Source organism: Coffea arabica, chromosome 1c, assembly GCF_036785885.1.
Source record: "Coffea arabica cultivar ET-39 chromosome 1c, Coffea Arabica ET-39 HiFi, whole genome shotgun sequence".
In the NCBI taxonomy this organism is placed as follows: Eukaryota; Viridiplantae; Streptophyta; class Magnoliopsida; order Gentianales; family Rubiaceae; genus Coffea; species Coffea arabica.
Genome location: NC_092310.1, coordinates 46,536,409 through 46,556,276, shown reverse-complemented (window position 1 = coordinate 46,556,276; position 19,868 = coordinate 46,536,409). Strand labels below are relative to the sequence as shown.

General features: G+C 33.8%; 1 protein-coding gene and 1 pseudogene across 1 annotated transcript; both read left to right on the top strand.

The window, feature by feature from the left end:
- Positions 1-1,172: 1,172 nt before the first annotated feature.
- LOC113740706 (protein NRT1/ PTR FAMILY 4.5-like) lies at positions 1,173-3,821 on the top strand. The gene is made up of 6 exons (XM_072073876.1): positions 1,173-1,218; positions 1,317-1,401; positions 1,581-1,798; positions 1,888-2,310; positions 2,400-2,506; positions 2,641-3,821. The coding sequence occupies exons 1-6, from the start codon at positions 1,216-1,218 to the stop codon at positions 3,497-3,499; spliced, it is 1,695 nt and encodes a 564-aa protein (XP_071929977.1). The 5' UTR covers positions 1,173-1,215; the 3' UTR covers positions 3,500-3,821.
- A 330-nt stretch (positions 3,822-4,151) lies between these two features.
- Positions 4,152-19,773, top strand: LOC113740695 (protein NRT1/ PTR FAMILY 4.5-like; annotated as a pseudogene).
- Positions 19,774-19,868: the final 95 nt, after the last annotated feature.

Here is a 19,868-nt window from a genome sequence, read left to right as displayed (position 1 = left end):
TTACAATCACTAAAGTGCTATCATGTTGTAATAGGGTCAAAAGATGGCGAAAATTTTCTCTTTGGATATGATTAAAAAGTTAAGGAAATTATCATCAACAAATATCAAAGTATCAATACCATATCTCCATTGTCAATAAAAAATTGAAAAAAAAAATATTGTGCAACTTTTTTGAATAAATTATTATCGTCAAACCTGTGTACAAGTTTCATAAAAACCACATCTTCACCAAGTCTATAACACTCGTTACGCAAGGAAAAGTCAACTCATTACACTGCAGCATAAATGAAAGCAACAAAAGACTTGGTCAAGTCTTCTTCACAAGTCTAGCCTTTCTTGCTTTGATCCCTCAAGGCAAGCTGCCAAGAAAAAATTTATTGCCCTTCGTTTTCCTTTTCTTCCATGCACAAAATGGATTCATCAAGAAAAGGAGAACAAGTCCAAAATTTTTGACAAAGGATCATACTGTGAAAGCCCTAAACTGACTGCTATTAATGGTTCTTAGTAGCACAAAACTGAAAAATTCAAACACAGGAATCTTGCTTCTTGTTGTCTTCCTAAGAAACTAGGCCTTAGTTAACCCAAAGAAATAACAAGAAGGATATATACTAATAGTGAGACAATTAAGTACCCAGTCAATTTCTGTGATAATTCAACTAATTTCCTTGTGCTAATAGCAATATCTCAAAAGAAAATTTTGGGTCAGGAAGTGAATAAATAGTTCCTCAGTACTTCTGTCCCTTCTGGACCACTAATGTTAACAATCTAGCACTTCTTACTCTTTGAGTATTAATATTCAACAGTAATTAAATAATATTAGCTAAAGTTTTCAAACCTTATACAATATAGCACCAAATAAATCCCCTGAACTTTGAATGAAAGAGATATAATTTCTTGTGATCCTAGTTGCTTTTAACAAATACAAACCAATTTATTTTGTATTTTTTGTGGCCCGGATGGATTTAAAGAATATATAAGTGTGTGTGTTATTGTCTAGGTAAATTGAACAAACAATAAATAAAGGAAGCAAGATTGTGATAGGAAAGTCAAAGCAACATAGAATCCAAGACTGAGCCACCGTATGAACTTCGAAAATCTGACGCTGCTTCCTGTATAAAACTATAAATAGACATTCCCATCCATAGTGATTACTCATCAAGCATTTGAACTCATCAGCTTCAGAGTCAAGTTGGATTCCAGTTCATCACTGGAAAAATGGTATAATGCTGAGAATTGAAATAGAAATATACAACCATCTCTTGCTTTCTTAGTGAAATATCTCTCCATAACATCAAAATTTTTGGTTATTCATGCAGGATGTAGAGAATGGTGAATCTCCAATTAGTTCATACCCATTGAGTAAGGAAAAGGGTGGATTCAACGCATGCATGTTTGTATTAGGTGAGTGTTTACATATGCATATATCTTCATGGTTTAAAATCACTGGGAGATACACAGGCAGTGGAAAACACCTCCCCACTATCCTCCTTTCCCAACTCTTATTTCCTGGCTCTGAGCCACTGCTTTCATCGGGTTCAAACTTCAAATTTAGTGATGGAAGCGACTTTTGTTTCTGTTAGTTTTGACGATTCTGGAGAACATTGGATTCGTGGCGAATATGTCATCATTGGTTCTCTACTTTCACTTGGTGATGCAATTTGATCTGTCCACTTCTGCAAATACCCTCACAATTTTCCTGGGATCAACTTTCTTGCTCACAATCTTGGGAGGTTTAATATCAGATACTTACTTGAACAGACTCTACACATGCGTATTGTTTGGCATCTTGGAAGTTCTGGTAATGGAGTTGAACATAATGAATTCTAGCATTTCTAGTACTTACATCCCTCTTCGTTTCCTCCTCACTAATCCATGTTTTCACTACAGGGACTGCTCTTGCTTTACATCCAAGCAAAGTCACATAAGTTGCAGCCTGACCCCTGTGGCAAATCAAGCTGTGTCAAAGGCAGTGAAGCTGTCATGTTCTACTGCACCATATTCCTTTTGGCACTAGGTGCTGGTGGAGTTAAAGGATCGGTTGCAGCACTTGGTGCTGACCAATTTGATCAGAAAGATCCAAAGGAAGCAAAGGCACTTGCAAGTTTTTTCAACTCCTACCAGTTCAGTATAACCGTTGGATCCATAATAGGAGTTACTATTGTGGTTTGGGTTGCTATGAACAGAGGTTGGCACTGGGGATTTTTGATATCTCTAATCGCAACTTCTATAGGAGTGGTAATTCTTGCACTTGGAAAACCTTTCTACCGCATCCAAGCACAAGGCGCCAGCCCTCTGGTTAAGATATCTCAGGTACTTTTTATCTCTTTTATCTCATTTATGTGCTTGAAATTTCCATGTTGTTCCACATATTCTTATCCGTTATCAATTTGTGTTTTCAGGTTATAGTCGCTGCAATTAGAAACAGAAATGTGCCCCTGCCACAAGATGCCAATGAATTATATGAGATTGAAGATAACGATGCAATCTCGCATACTAGCCAATTCAGGTAGTCAAACAATTAAAGACTGAAACATGAAAAAGAAGCAAGAAACTAGGAGTTTATTACAGTTGTATTAGAATAATATATAAAATTAGCTTCTCTTACACTAAAATTTTCAAATAATCTCAATTTTCAAACAGATTGCTAGACAAAGCTGCCAGTGTTCGACGAGGGATGGATCCGGTGCCATGGACAGTCTGCACAGTAACACAAGTAGAAGAAGTCAAGATACTCATCAGGATGCTCCCAATAATTGCTAGCACCATTATAATGAATACATGCATGGCACAGATGCAAACATATTCAGTTCTTCAAGGATACATCATGAATACACATTTAGGATCTTTCAAGATTGCATCAGCTTCAATTCCAGTGATTCCTCTGATTTTCATGTCTATTCTGTTACCAATCTACGAGTTTTTCTTTGTCCCACTAGCTCGAAAAATCACTGGTCATCCAACAGGTATCACTCAGCTTCAGCGCGTAGGCATCGGTCTTGTACTCTCTGTCATCTCAATGAGTATAGCCGGAATAGTTGAGGTGAAAAGAAGACATAAAGCACTAGAGGATCCATTACATCCTATAAGTCTTTTCTGGCTTTCTTTCCAATATGGAGTCTTTGGCGTTGCGGACATGTTTACAGTGATAGGACTTATGGAGTTCTTCTACAGAGAAGCTCCCAAGTGGATGAGATCTCTCTCCACTTCTTTTGCACTTTTATCACTCTCTTTTGGATACTTCCTAAGTACTGCCTTTGTCAACCTCGTGAATGCTGTAACCAAGAAGGTCACTCCAAGCAAACGAGGATGGTTAGAGGCACCAGATTTGAACCACAATAAGTTGGAGCTTTTCTACTGGTTCTTAGCCATCCTAAGTTTGCTCAATTTTTTTAACTATCTCTTTTGGGCTTCATGGTACAAGTACAAGACAGATGCAAATGATGAAGAAACACAAAGCAAGGCTGTGAAAGGAACATCTGCAGTTGCTGCTGAAAATTAAATTGGGCATGAATTTCTACTTCCAGTACACTCAGCAGGATTGAGCTGCGATTGCATTCATTCATCGATCAAGGCTTTAGATATTTTCCCCTTTCTAGTCCTCTTCTCATTTAGGATTATTTGCATTATGTGCTACACAAAATTGTGCAGAATAGCATTATTTGCTAGTCATTTGTTTGCAGCTGTAACTTCTTGTTCTGTAAGTTTTGCGATGAGAGTGAAAGTTGTAATTGATGACAAGAAGGATAATATACTCTTTCATGTACTCAGCAACTCTGATTAATAGGTTCACAGGCATTTTATATATGTTTTCTGAAGACCAAGTCTACTTGTCCTTAGTTTTCCATCAAACAGATTAAAACAGCTAGCCAGCTTCCAATTTCTCCTCACAAGAACCTTAGGCTTAAATGCTTCAGAACTCCATTTTTACAACTTCCAACAAAAGGTTGTTGAAGGTCCTGTACAACACATTTTGCTTTTCTGGCTACCTATTTGTGGATATTAACAAGAGAGCTATAGACAGATGAAAATGGTTGACAAGACTACAGACTCCCATCACTCAAAATTGCTTTTCCAATTCTATAAGAAGGAACAAAATGAAAAAGATCGGAGCTGTTGTTAGCTAGAAAGCGTGTAAAGGATATTTCTCGCATATGGGGATGATACTTTTCTTTGGTCTGATTGGTGGCATCCAAGTGGCAAATGGGATGGACACACTAATGGATGTGACTTTTGGCACAGTAATTTTGGACTCTAAATTTTGCTCGCATAACCCTGTTGACTGATTGCAGAAGCAAGTCTGTGACAAGAACCAGAATGCTAAGCATTCCTTTATCTTGGACTGGCTCGTAAGAAATGCTTAATTCTAAAGACAGAGTATATTACTTGGAGGTTTCCTGTTCAGCCCAAGTGTCTTTTAACTACAGCAGGCTGTGATTGTCAGACAAGGGTCACCATTTCTTTTGCTGTCCTCATAGTTCTTGAATCTAGGAAAAGGTTTGTTTGCTATTTACAATTCATAGACAAACTGCTAGAAATTGTCATCGAAAGCCTTTTCTTGGCTTGATAAGAAATTTGGCCTCTATTCCCACTAATTAACACATCTGATCTACTAAAAACTACAAAAACTATGTTTCCATCAAGTTACAACAACACACAAGTTTAGCAAGACAATGCACATACATACCATTTTTCCATATGAATTATACTTAAATTATGTAAGAATTTGCCTTGTTCATTAACTTGATCCGTTGGATCCCTCTCCATTAAGTTTTCCATTGCGAATTTTGAAGAAAATGATGACCATATTGGAAAGATAGATATAAGTAATATTGATCAGAAGAAAAAAGGGTCGGATTTACCTCATATTGTTGTTGTTACGAAAATACATTGTATTTGCGTCCTTTCCTCTGTCACAAGACACTCAACAGACGGCAATGCAGACTTTCTAGCTCTGGCTGTATTAAAAGAGCGCCTCTACCGGATAGAGAAGAAAGAAGATAATCCGATTTAGGTTCTGTAAATAGTATTGTAATAGTTCCACAATTAGGCCCTCTTATGAAATCAAGAATTGGAGAAGAGAAGAAAGCAGGGGATGAAGAAGGAGCAGATTGATGTTCCTAGGCAGAAGTAATGCAAATTAAACCCCCTAAAAGGTAAAAAATTTTCTATCCGGAGAAAAAAGGAAAAAAAAAAAAACTTTTTAAAATGGTTAATTGCACTATACCCCCTAAACTATTTGCCAAGTTGCATCTTACCCTCTTGAATTTTCTTAATAGGCACCAAACACTACAAACAGCGAACTTAATGCCATAAAAATCGCAACAATTGACCTTAATATATTGATAAGGATATTTATGATGCTAAAATTTGCTCTTTGTAATGTTTTGGCTACAAATTTTTTTGATTATTTATTGTTGATCATGTTTGATAATGGACATGTAATTGAAATGAGTAGTTCAGATCTTACATTAAGTGAAACATATAGAATGATATAATATTTTTTTTTGATGATATATGTGATTTGATCCATAATGATAAATAGCAAATTTTAGTATTTTTCTTTAATGTGTTAGTTGGTATTAAATTAACTTAATAATGTAGTAAATGAGGGGTAATATGAAATTATCTTCTCTCTCCTAATATCACTTTTTAATTATTGATTGGACCTAAATATTACAAAATAATTAACCTTAAGGTAGGTTAGTATAATTTTCAAAACCTAGAGTGAGACCCCGTGAAACAGTTAAAAATCTCAGATGAGGTTTATGAATTTGTCCCTTAAAATTATGCTTGCTGTCTTGTATATATTTGTTTTTCTTTTTCTCTATCACTTCTTCATTTTTTGCCTTTGCTTCCTCTTCTTCCTCTTCATTTTCCCCAGTGGAACCAAGAAAGCCTATATTATCTTTTTTTCTTTTTCTTATGTGGTCTTACTTTACCACCATCTATAATGCGCGAAACTTCGATCGATGAAAGCCAGTCCTTTAAGATTCTCCCTTTTCTTGCATGCAATTCCCCTCTTTCGGTCCAATTGAAAGGAAGAAAGCATTCCATTCTCTTGCCAGTAGTCGCTGCTTTGCCCCTGCAAATAAAATAATTAAAGTTTTTTTTTATTTAACTTTATTCTATCTGATTTTTTATTGGTTAAGTTTTGTTGTTGATAATTCATCATAAACTCAATACTTTAGCAAAATGCATGTTCCTTACTTTGCAAACTTTATGTCATCTAGTAATTTAAACCATCAAGCATATATAAACTAATCAATATCCATAATTGCTCAACCATCAATAGTAAAAGTAACAGACTAGTAGATCAAGTATGAAACAAAGCTTAGCAAGTTCTTAATTATCAAAAAAAAAGTTCTTAATTATCAAACATTAATAAATAAAAAAACAATTAGTTTATTTTTCTTTATGAAAGTTAAGTACAATTGTATTTTGGTCCTCCATCAACTTGCCGTAATGTATTAGCTAATGTTGGTGTTCATGGGATTCCTACGTTTAACTGCTCAATTGTCTAGACATATTTGCATTTTCTTGCCATTTTTGCTCTTCTGCTGAAAATTACGAGTCAATAATCATTCTTACCCGTGCTATGCATGGATTTATATTTCGATTTAAAATAATACTAATATATATATATTTATATATTATAGAAAATTTATATTTCAAATCAAAACAATAATATAAACTAATATATTATAGTATAGGATAAAGTATATGAAAAAAGCAAAACAATTCAAAGAAGTGTATACTTAACATATTAAAAAAATCTTATTTCGTAAGTATAAAATGGACTTTCCTAATTTTAACTTCTTAAATAAGTTGAAACCAAAATTTGTTTACTATTGTCTGTCAACAAGTGATAACAATTTGAGTAAACTAATTTAATTTATAATAATTTACATGGTAGAGCAATTGTAAACCTATTTATCAAATATCATGTTATACTTATATATCAAAATTTTTAATATTAAAAATATATTTTTTTTCTCCCATCTTGTAATTCTAAAATTGTTAATTGCTTATAAAATAGTATTTTTCATAAACTTTAATATAGATTTAAAAAAATCTTTGTAAAATGTGTTCTTAAAGTTTTCAAAATTATTAAAAACTATCACATTTTTCATCCTCTCTTACTTGCTAATTGGCTATCTATTGCTTTTTATGACTTTCAGATATCTTACCACAATACCATCCTTCTTGTCATGTCCTTATAGTCCCCTTCTTTCTTTTCTCCTCTTTTCATCCAACCTTGTAGTAGTTCATCTTCTTTTTTCGACTTTTTCTGCCACTCTTTTAACTTCTCACTATTCCCTTTTTTTTTGTGTATAGTTAGCCTCTAGCTGTGACGATCCCACCTTTTCCTAGGGCGTACCCCAAGATTTAGCGAACCGCCTGCTCAACTCTCGTCAGGACTCACTCACTCACTTCAAGAAAACAAGTTATAACTTCAAAAGAAAATGAAACAACAGTTCCAAATTTAGAATGTACAATTATACTCAAGTCTATCTCATATGTTCATACATTCCCAAATACAACAAAAAGATTTAAGTTCCAGATAACTTTCAACCCTAACCGAGCATTGGCGCCAGTACAATCACAAAAGTGAAAAACAACCTGTACCAGCCTCACGCCCACGCTCGTACCCCCTATAAGGCAACTAAAACTAATAGGATGAGTCAAAACTCTGTGAGGTTCCAAAACTTCATGCAAACCAAGTAGCGAATTGACCATTGTATAAAACTTGAAATATCAAAGTAGCGAGCATAGGAGTTCATAAAAATGAGCAATAACACTTCAATAGCAAATCATTAGATATCCAACATTTCCAAGTAAAAGGATACAGTAGCTCTTGCGAGTTAACTCCGCCATAGCTTCACCAAGTAGTAGTTGACACTCAGTCAACTTTTAAATAGAGTAACCAGTCTAGTAGTGCACCACGTAACTCCAATCTCTATCCATCATTCAAATCCCCTACCGAGCCTGAACTCCAATATAATAGTGGTGGTAATATTCAAGCATACCAATTAGTCGAGGTGATAACACTCCACTCGACAAAGCAGTAGACCTAAGGTTCGTTATCTTATCGACCAGGCCCTTGCCGGCTCGACTTGATGAACTAGTTACAGGGTTTTTGAAATTCCAGACAGTATCCAAGCCACACACACACACACACACACACACACACATATATATATATATATATCAAGTCAATTGTAATCAGTGCACAGTAATAAGTCACATTAAGTGCAAATGCAATAAGTACCGTCCAATCACATTAACAAAGTAATTCATTCAAGTAATAAGTTCAAACATGCACTTGGAAACACTCACCAATGATTTATTGCTTTCTAAAACCAAGCTCAGGTTCAACTCCCTGACTGGAGTCCAAATATGCGATAAAATACCGTTTAACAGTTTGCAATCAATTAGGGTTTCAAAATATAGGAGTTTTACTTAAAGAAAACCAAGTAAATAGAACTCATTTAAGTATTATTCATTTTACTTATCAAACCCTAGAAAATTCATGCTCGCTCTTTTGGTTTCGATAAAGAAACGTTTAAAACTTTTAAATTTGCAACTTGGTATAAGAAACTAGAATTCGTGTTTAAAGTGGTCGCTACTTTCTCCTTATAAAATATTTAGGTTTGGCAAAAATTTCAGCTTATACATCCCTATTAAGAGAAACTCAAATACTCTAAACAATCCTAAGTTCAATTCAATCAAGAATCACCGCTCAAGTTCTGATTTCACTCGTTTGAACTTCAAGAAATAAAACGGACAGCACTTCCTTTGTATTTCCCTAATTTTTCAGCCATTTTCAAGGCCACATTTCCATCTCAAATCAGCCCAAATCAACACCATAAGTTACAAGATAAATTCGGTTCTCATACTAGCCATAAAACCATCCAATTAAAGCTCACTTCTAGCATATATACATCACAATAGCAAAGTTTGAAAATCTCTAATAAAGCTGAAATTTCCTATTTTAAAGCTAAAATGTCACAATAAAGCTACCAATCACCTCACAAGTCCATAGCCAAGCTCAATACCAACACATTATAGATAAATAACGTAAATCAAGGCTGAAAATCATAACCCTAGGCTGAAATTTCACCAATCTTTGCCAAATCTAGATTATCATCCATAAAATTCCAAGTTTCAAGTCATCTTCACGATAACTTGCAAGAATAAGAAAGAGAAAGGAAGTTGTTCATCTCATACCTTCAACCCCTTGAAGAAAGTGAAGAACCAAGGCTTCCTCTCCAAAAACTCTCCGCTACAAGCTTCCTTGCTTCCTTAGTGCTAGTTTGTTCGATTTAGTTTTATGATTCTAACTTAAACAAGGTAAGAATCATGGTAGAAATGGAAGTTTTTCTCCTCTCTTTTCCTCTCCAATGGTTCGGCCAAGACAAGAAAGAAATGAAGCAAAATTGGTCCAAAAGAAAGATAAGAAGGAAGAAAGTTGTTTTGGTCAAACTTGTCTTGGATAATTGACACTTAGCAAGGCCAAGTTTTCCTTTTTTTTTCTTTCCTTTTCTTGGTCAATAATTTCGGTTGGCTTTAGGGTTAATTTAGGGAGGATTAAATGAAATAAAATCAAGAAGATTAGGGTAACAAAGTATTGGTCAAATGATGTACTCAATCAGTAACGAATGATGCACGTCAGTTCAAGCCTATTTTATTAACTATTTTGTACTTCTGTTTTAACTTATCATTCACTAAATTATTCTTAGTACTTCTAATCACACACCTCCTCTTACTTAATACCAGATCTTATCCACCACCAATTTTAGTACACACACCTCACTAACTGATCACACTACCAAAATACATAAAAACCCTAATTTATTCTAACTATAAAAGTAAAAGTAAAACTTTCGATTCTATTATTTATTACAACTATTGAGGGAGTAAATTAGTAGTAAAAGGAATTATAAATTAACTTATTCAAAATAAAAGAGGGTTATAAGAAAATATAAGCAAATTTTCAAGTTCTCACACTAGCTTCCTATCCTTGACACCCAATATTTCTCTATTATTTATTCAAAATATAATTTAAAATATGTTTATGTTATACTATTATAAAGTGAATTTCATTTGTAAAAACGCCAAATTTAGTTATTTTTCATATTAATTTTGAATTTAATGATTTTAAATTTTTAAAGGAGAAATATTGTCATTGAATCTACATTCAACCTCCAAATTGAAGAGTTAAAATTTGAAGCAAAAAAATTCCACAACTTGCAATTTGGTTTTCATCAAAAATAGATATTTCAAATAAAAATTTTCATGTTGAAATGCTAGTAGTACTTGGTTTTTTATTAGTGATTTCATAATTTAGGATTCATGAATGGTACCATTCTTGATTTGTTTTAATCCATGACCAATGAATATTATTTTCTTTTTGTTTTCTATATAATTTGTCCTTTTAGTTAGGATTACTAAGTTGAAGATAAATTATTGTTATTTACTTTTTTACTTTTAGTAAGTTTAGTGATGTTTCCTCTTTAGTTACCTCACATTAATAGATTTCAAATCAAACTCCTAGATAAGTGGAGTCACTTCTTACTTTTTAAATTTAAAAGACATGAAAGGATATATAACAATTAAAAAATTTTAAAATTCTATATAAAAAAAAGAATAAAGAGTTAGAAGCATTTTGATTTAACCATCCTAAAAACCCTTCTGATTTAACCATCCTAAAAACCCTCTCTACAATACATATAGATATAGATATATATGTAGATTATTTGTGAGGTCAGCTTAGACTTTTAGCAACGAACTGGCATAGTCTTATGATTTTACTCAAGTCTAAAGCTTTATTATTAGGAATGGCAAATCACAATGGGATATTTTGGGGTGGAGGTCGTCAACTAACTCCTCTGCCAATCCATCCCCATACCCAGTGTTTTAAAATCGGATCGGATTAGTTGGTTCAATTGACAAGATCACAAACGGGTCATGATATGTGAAAAACTCGAAAAATTTAAAAAGAAAATCTAGCCAAAATGGATAAACAACGGAAATGGACGAAATGACCAAAATGCCCTGATATAATTAAGCAAAAGACAGCTCAAAAAAATTATTTTTTTTATTCTCTAGATAGAGAAAATTGAGCGTTAAGGGATAGAACAGGTATATTTGTTAAAAATTAGGTATAAATTTTTTTTTTAGGTTCCAATAAGTCATTTCCATTAAGTTTAACGGATTCCGTCACCTTTACAATTTAGTTCAAAGTACGGGATTTCGTGTTGTATATTTTGAAAACACGAGGGGCTTTTCTGTGTATTAGGTTTACCTGTATTTTACCCTTGTTTAAATACCCCCAAAGAGCCCCCTTGTGACTTGGATTAATTTGGCCAACGAATGGAAATCGTCCAATTTGACGGAAAAATATAAAATTCCTATATTAACCTGGTTTTCAAATTATACTAAAAGTTAGTTTAGGGTTTACATAAGATTTTAAAAACTTTCTTGCTTCATTTGACTATTAGAAAACATCAAGTGGCTCATTTGAAAATTTCAAAACTTATCATCTTCTCCAAATCTCCACTTTTCCTTCTACAACAGTGGAACAACTTGTAACAACTTATCACCTTCTCCACTTTTCTTCCTTTTCCTTTTCTTTTCTTCCATCATACTAAAATGGATCAAATCAAATAAATATCAATGCCAAGAATCTCAAAACTAAATTAACCAGAAACCACTCAAATTGAAGTCAACTTGTATTAGATTTGGGCAATGAGAAATCAAAATTCAACTAAAACCCACAAAATTTCTTCACAAAAATCACTAGATAAAAAATGTCTACACACTAAAATTCACTACTTTAAGAATTACCCCCCATAACCCACTTTGCATGTTCAGATAAACTTTGCCGGCAACGGCTTTGCTGAAAGCTCCGGGAACACCTTGGTAGGCAATATGGACCTTCAAGCCATGCATCGGAGTTGGAGAGACGCCTGCAATGGTGAGTGGCTTGGGTAGATTGTCTAGACTGGCCTTGTGGTCATTGACGAACTTGACGATGTGACCCACACCAGGAAATCTAAGCAGTAGTGTCGATAGCAACAGCGGCAACGCGAAATTGGTGGTGGGGGTGGATGAGGACAAAGGGGAAAGGGATCACCTGAAGGCTATGAGATGGTGGTGTCTCTGGACTTCAAGAATCGAGTGAATTGTATGTTTAAGGGAGATTTTGAGTTGGTGAGAGAAAGGAAGAACTTGGAAAAAAGAAAAGAAAAGAAAACATAAAATTACCATATTACCCTTGATGTATTGTTATCACATTCACTTGTCAAATGTGTGTAATTCACTTCCCATCAAATTGGATGATTTCCGTTCGTTGTCCAAATTAGTTCAAACTATGAGGGGGCTCTTTCGGGGTTTTTAAACAATGAGAAAACTTTATGACAATAACCCAAACCACAAGGGAATTTAGTATATTTTACCCTAAAAATAGTGAATATAGCTCCCAAATTAGTAACATATAAAATTATATACAAAACTAATTAATTAAAATTACATGTAGTTAATCAATAGTTTTATTCTAGTTAGAACTATTTGTAATTATCATGTTATACTTATAATTTTTATTTATATTTATTTAAGTGATGTGAGGAATAGGACATGAGTCGGGTGGGGGTACGTGCACTCGGCCCTGCCCCGATTGCCACTCCATTACTCCCTATGGGATGGGCACCTCGTTGTCATCCCTATTTATTATGCGTATTTGTATTTTTCAATTGTGTATTGGCCTTTTGAAATTTTCAACATTCAATGATGGATTTGTTATTGCTATATTTAGCATTGCTTGTAGTAGTCATGCCATATCTTTGAAAAACTCTTTTAAAAAAAAGTTTTAGTAAGAAAGAGGCGGAATTTAAGAAGTAAGGAGGTGGACGGGAAGATTTAAATTCAAAATCTCTAATTTCTAGAGTCTTAACTATCTTTGAAGAACTTCTCAGTGCTTTCCTCTGCTAAATTAAATTTTGCTAATTTTTTTTACTATTCTAGCAGATAACTTTAGAATTTTATGGGACTTTGATTAAATGTTCCCTATGATTGTGTTTCAATGTGCCAGCCAATTTTTATGTTGGAAAATTACGTAAGGAGCCTTAAATTATTTCAATCGTCAACTTTTGGTCCCTCATTTATATTAAATCTCAAAATGGCTCTTTGATGATAAAAAGTGTCAAATTTACACTTTCGATCCATTTCGACCATTAGATCTGTCAAATTTCACCATTAGATCCATCAGCTTTAACAGTGAAGATGGATTGAAGGATCAGAATTTGATACTTCTTATTGTTGAAGTAGCAATTTAAAATTTGAAGTAGATGGGCAAAAGATGACAGGACTCCCTAATTAGTTGACACCTTTTTATGTTTGCTTTGATTGAGTTGCTTTGTTTTTCTTTTGATTTAGGCTGTTATGGCTATCAAAGTTGAAACAGCCCATCGTACAAACTTCTGCAATAATTAAACTTGGACATGTAGTTACAAAAATATTGTAAGAAAATAAATAAATAGCACATTGCTAGAAGGTATGATGAAGAGAAAGGAGATACGTCCCAAGACAAATAATATATATAATCCTATAATACAATTGAGATGATTACTTAAAGAAATGAAGGCAAGAATGTGATTTGGAGTGACAGTAGGAACTAATAAGACCAATTTTTTTTGTCTCCTTTTTCGGTCCCATGCTGACGGCTTTAATCTTTCAAAGCTGCTAAACAGCCACTTTCAGAAAAATTGTGGCCTGTTTTATGGTATTTTATGCACCATAGAAGAAATTATTTGACTTGGGCCAACTTAATCTTTCTTTTACTTGTGCCAGACTTTTGACCAATATTTAAGAAGAAGCATATAATTTACACTTTCCTTCATTGTCAACATTATTAACACTCTACCAAAATTTTAAAAAAAAAAATCCTTAACTAACTTCCAATATTACTAAACTATAGATTCAGAACGTCTATAAAAAATTAAGAGGTTGGTTACTTTCAATAAGAAGAAGATACTACTTTTATATATATATATATATATATAGTGTATAATGCATAAAAGAATATATGAAGTTCGAGACGGCAATGCCATAACAATCATTGTTGAGCCTACAAACTCATATTCACCTTATTCTTATCAGAAGAAAATTTTTTTGGGTTGGTCTTATCAGAAGAAAATTGCACAAAGTGATCCTTTTTTTTTTTAAGTCCCATACACTTGGAATGATATTCAGAATGCAATTTATTTTCTACCTTTTCAATGCTAAAACACACATTTCTAAGCCACATGAAATACATTTTTTTATCTCACATACATTATATCCTAAAAAGTGTTACAGTAATTTTTTCTCAAAAATTCTTGAAAAGTTGTAATCCAAAAACAGCCTCGTTGCCTAGACAATTCACCTATATATTTGGTTTGAAAGAAAAAGGGAGAAATTGAGAATTGATATAAAAAGAGTTAATCTTCATTTCTTTTTTATGTCCAAAATAAGAGAACTAGTGATTTTCTAGTTAACTAATTTCCTCAGCAAGTTGGTCTTGAGAACTATATTCAAAACCTTTTATTTGTCTCTTCATAAGCAAAAGGCACATGAATTTGCAGGTTTTGCTTGATTAACAAAAATCTTTGGTTAAATGAAAAAAAGGAGTCCAGAACCAAAATATTTATATCTCTTTTAATGGCTTGTCTTCATGTCACATGAACTACTAAGACAAATTCTTTAATACAATTTTTGTCCTCTATTTTCAGAGTTGGACCCTTAAACTTTAGAGGCACTTGCACGTTATTTTTTAAATATAAATTTTGGACACTTTACCTTCTAAAATATGAAATCTGTCTCACTTTAATTCTTAAATTTCAATTTTAGACATTTTACCTCTAAAAGTATGAAATCCATCCCACTGTAGTCGTTGAATTTTAAGCATCACTTGCTCCTATTCCATTAGCTTTGACAATTTCATAGATCATATTTCATACTTTAGGAGATAAAATGCCCAAAATTGAAATTTAAAAAATAAAGTGGGAAGACAACTATAGTCTAATGGTCCAAGGTGGAATTTAGCCTTCAGAGTTCTTCTTTTTTGAGCATCTTAGCTTGAATATTTTAAGAGTTAATCTGTTTTACAATTTGAGTATCTTAACTTACACAACAGATAAAAAAGGACTAATTTGACTCTATTTCTCAACCATTCTCTCATTAAAAAAGATGGCCTGTAGATTTTTGAAGTGTAAATTTTAACTTGGCCAACTCAAAGAGAAGAGTTTCCAAACTCATACCAGGTCTTTGTTGTCCCTTTTATCATTCTTTTGACTGAATCCAAGGACCAATTACTTGCACAAAGAAGAAAGGACATATTACAAACCCCACCTCTAAATTTTAAAAATTAATTATTGTCATCTAATTTGTTTAACATAAACCAGTATTCACCATCATATAAAGAACCTGTGGCATTCGAAGCATTCAAGTTGCAATTTCATGACGAACCTTTGTGGTTGGGATCACAAGGGACGGCCTAATATTAGTTACATAGCAAATATGACAAGAAAGGAAATGTCTTGGTCGAGAGTGACAAATATAACTAAATGGTAATCCAATTTAAAAATGTGTTATTAATAAAAATTGTTGTAGGGTGGCGTAGACAAACAACATTACATATTTGGTCTGAAAGATAAAGGTAAAAATTTTGAATAACTAAAAAAGCAGTCCATATTATATCGCTTGAAATTTTAAAGGTTTGTGAAAGTGTCTACAAATCAAGAGTAGACTACTTAGAATATAGGGATACACAGACAGAATAACGATATATTTTTGGAAAAACTAGTGTCTAAGAATAGTGTATTTACTTTCCAAATTACAACATCTCTATCATTTCTTTTTTTTTTTCTTTACTTTATTAGCAAAACCCTTTAGTTATGTGAACAAAAGAGTGTAGATCCAAAATCTATATCTACCTCTTAGTAGTTTGTCTCCACGTCAGATGAACTAATTATATATATATAATTTTTGTCGTCTATATTCAGAGTTTTTCTGTTTGAGTATCTTAACTTGGAGAGGAATTAAAAAGGACCAATTTCGCTTCGTAGTCCTATGTTTTCAACCATTCTCACATTTCAATGTTATTATTCTTGGCAGATTGCACCTCAAACTTTTCTCTTCAGTATACTTTGCATCCTGAAGTTATTGATTCATTCCAAATTAACATAACTTACAAATGATTATTCTTGACAAATTGCAATTATTTGATGCTGAAAAAAGGACATTGATCTTTTTGATGTCGAGAAAAAGGACATTATTCTTTAATCTCAAAAAAAAAAAAAGGAGTGAAAGCAAATTCTTTGGTTTACTTTCATTGACAATGAAAAGACATTGCAACTATTTGGAAATTTTTGATTAGTTTAGAATGTAAACCATCTAAATTGACATTAAAGATGTAAAGTCGAAATTAAATGAGACCCTTAAAAAAGATAAAGAATAATTCGTAAGTTTAGTCAATCCTTTCCCATGTCTTTCCATTTTCCGGGGCATATATTGACAATAAAGTTTGTTACTACTTTGAATTTTTCCTCTTGGTCAGACCTAAGCATAAAGAATTAAATTCCATCAACAAATATAGGTACATGATTAATTTAAATTTTGTTGCTTTCACTAAACTCATTTTCTTTGAATTCAGTGAGTTTGAAATTTAATGCAATAACTGAAAGAATAAGACAAAAAGCAGACTGTAGCCTAGTTGAACGTTTGGAAGCTTAACCGATGTCAATTTCCCGAGACTTTCTTGATATTAATTCTTAGTATTTTTCCTATTTTGTTTTTGGCATTTAAGAAATGATTCATTTGATAGTGTTTTGAGTTTCAAGAATCTTGTACTTTTTTCGTTGGTCTAAAGTGGAATCAACAGAACAATAAGAATAATTAAGGAAGGCGGCAAGAGATCGAAAGCGAAAAGAACTAAAAATAATAGTTGAGGTTGATGCACTTCTCAAATCTAAATTCTAGCAGGCTCCCATATGTACAGATCAGTTAATTGAGAAGCAAATTCAGGAGACATTTGTATTCTTCCAGTTTCATTGACAAGTGAAAAGTACAGTAGCACTTGAAAGATGGTATGGCTGCTGAGTGAACAAAGTAAGATTACGAATTCTAAACTCTTGCTTTTTCAGTTGAATATCACTCTTTAATGTCTATCTTTTCCTCCCTCAATATTGCAGGATGCAGAGGAAGTTCACAGCTCAGTGAGTTCATCCACAAAGCAAAAAGGTGGATTCAGGGCTTCCATGTTTATATATGGTAGGCGTCTGATTTGTATCTTTATGGCCAATGTGGCAGTGAAATCTGTCAGTTTTCCTGATGAAGATGAAATGTTACAATTTTGATCTGAGAAAATCAAAATTTGCTTCTCCAATTTAGACATGTAGGTAAATATGTGAAAATAGTTGTAATGGTTTCTATTTCCTGTGTTAGTTTTCTCAACTCTTGACAACATTGGATTCGTGGCGAACGTGGCATCATTAGTACTCTACTTCCACTTTGTGATGCAATTTGATCTGACCGCTTCTGCAAACACCTTGACAAATTTCATGGGATCAACTTTCTTGCTCACAGTATTTGAAGGCTTCATATCAGACACTTACTTCAATAGATTCTACACATGCTTATCATTTGGCATCCTGGAAGTACTGGTAATATACACTTGAACATGAACTTATTCCAGCTTAATTTTCTTCCAACATTTCCTCCTCTTCACTGATGTAATGTCTAATTGTGCTACAGGGTTATGTTTTGCTTTTTGTCCAAGCATATTCAGCTAAGTTGCAGCCTGATCCTTGCTATAAATCAAGCTGTCTGAAGGGTGATGAAGCTGTCATGTTCTATTGTACCATATTCCTTTTGGCTGTAGGTGCTGGTGGAGTCAAAGGATCAATTACAGCACTTGGCGCTGGTCAAATTGATCAGAAAGATCCAAAGGAAGCAAAGGCACTTGCAAGCTTTTCAACCGTTATTAACTATTGGATCAGTAATCGGAGTTACTGCTGTGATTTTGGTAGCCTTGAATAAAGCCTGGCACTGGGCATTTTTTATAAATTTGATTGCTGCTTCTATTGGTTTTGTGGGTCTTGCACTTGGAAAACCTTTCTACCGCTTGGCAGCACAAAACACCAGCCCTCTTGTCAAGACATCTCAGGTTTTTCTCTAGAGTTTCTTTTCCATTTAAGCCCTTAATAGTTTATTTACCTTGTCACATGTTCTGATCCTTTATGTTCGTGTATTCCAGGTTATAGTTGCTGCAACCATGGTTCGCAGTTGCGGGTCATGGTTGCGGCATATCGGTTGGATATCAGGTGATACGCACAATATAGAATATAAAACTTTGAAAAAAATTTGAAAAAAATTATTAAAAATAGAAATTACCAAAAAAGACACAATTTGAAAAAATATTCGAATCGACTCTAAGTGGACTTGGATATTTTGGCCTATTCCATGCATTACAGATTCGAATTGGCCAATTTCGACTGAGTCAGAATGAGTCACCGTGGATATGAAATTATCCACGATTCGGGAATCCCTTCCGTTCCGATTATGATTCGGCCGAGTCGTATCAGACTTGGCCGAGATGGCGAACCATGGCTGCAACCCGAAACAGAAATTTATCGATACGCGTAAACCCCAAAGAGTTATATGAGACAGATGACAGAGATGCAATTGGACACACTAGCCAATTCAGGTGGTACAACCATAACAAGTCTTTCAATTGCATTAGATATGATGGTTGAAATATTTCCTGCACCATCTCTGCATATCAGATTGATATGACTCGGAAAGAGAAATCAATTTGGTATTGCAACAAGGGAAAGTCTAGAAATAACTTGTCTTAGATTACGTTCTTGATAATTCCAACTATTTAACAGGTTCCTAAACAAAGCTGCTACAGTTCAAGAAGGGGAGACTCCAGAACCCTGGAAAGTATGCACAGTAACACAAGTTGAAGAATTCAAAATTCTCATCAGGATGCTTCCATTACTTCTTAGCACAGTTATAATGAATACATGCTCGGCACAGTTGCAGACATATTCAGTTCTTCAAGGATACTCCATGAATACTCGCATTGGATCTCTAAAGTTCCCATCAGCTTCAATTCCAGTGATTCCCTTGGTTTTCATGGCTATTCTTCTCCCAATCTACGAGTTTTTATTCGTCCCACCAGCTAGAAAATTTACCGGTCATCCAACAGGCATCACTCAGCTTCAACGCGTAGGCATCGGTCTTGTGCTCTCGTTCATCTCAATGGGTATTGCAGGACTCATTGAGGTAAAGAGAAGGCATCAAGCATTGAAGGATCCACTGAAGCCAATCAGTCCTTTCTGGCTTTCTTTCCAGTATGCAATCTTCGGAGTTGGCGACATATTTGCTTTGGTTGGACTGGCGGAATTCTTTTACAGAGAGGCTCCAAAATGGATGAGATCTCTCGCAACTTCTTTGGCAACTTTATCACTCTCATTTGGATACTTCTTGAGTACTGTGGTCGTCAACTTAGTAATTGCCATTGCCAAGAAAGTTACTCCAAGCAAACAAGGATGGTTAGAGGCACCAGATTTGAACCACAATAAGTTGGAGCTGTTTTACTGGTTCTTAGCCATCTTAAGTTTTTTGAACTTTGTTAACTATCTGTACTGGACTTCATGGCATAAGTATAAATCCGATGCTAAAGAATTCCAGGCCGTCAATGAATCAGCCATTTATGCAGTGGAAAATTGAAACAGGAATATTACATGTGGAGTACATATGGCCCTTTATTGAACTGTGAGAAATTGCTTCTTACATATACTTTTATTGTTGATGACTTATTTTTA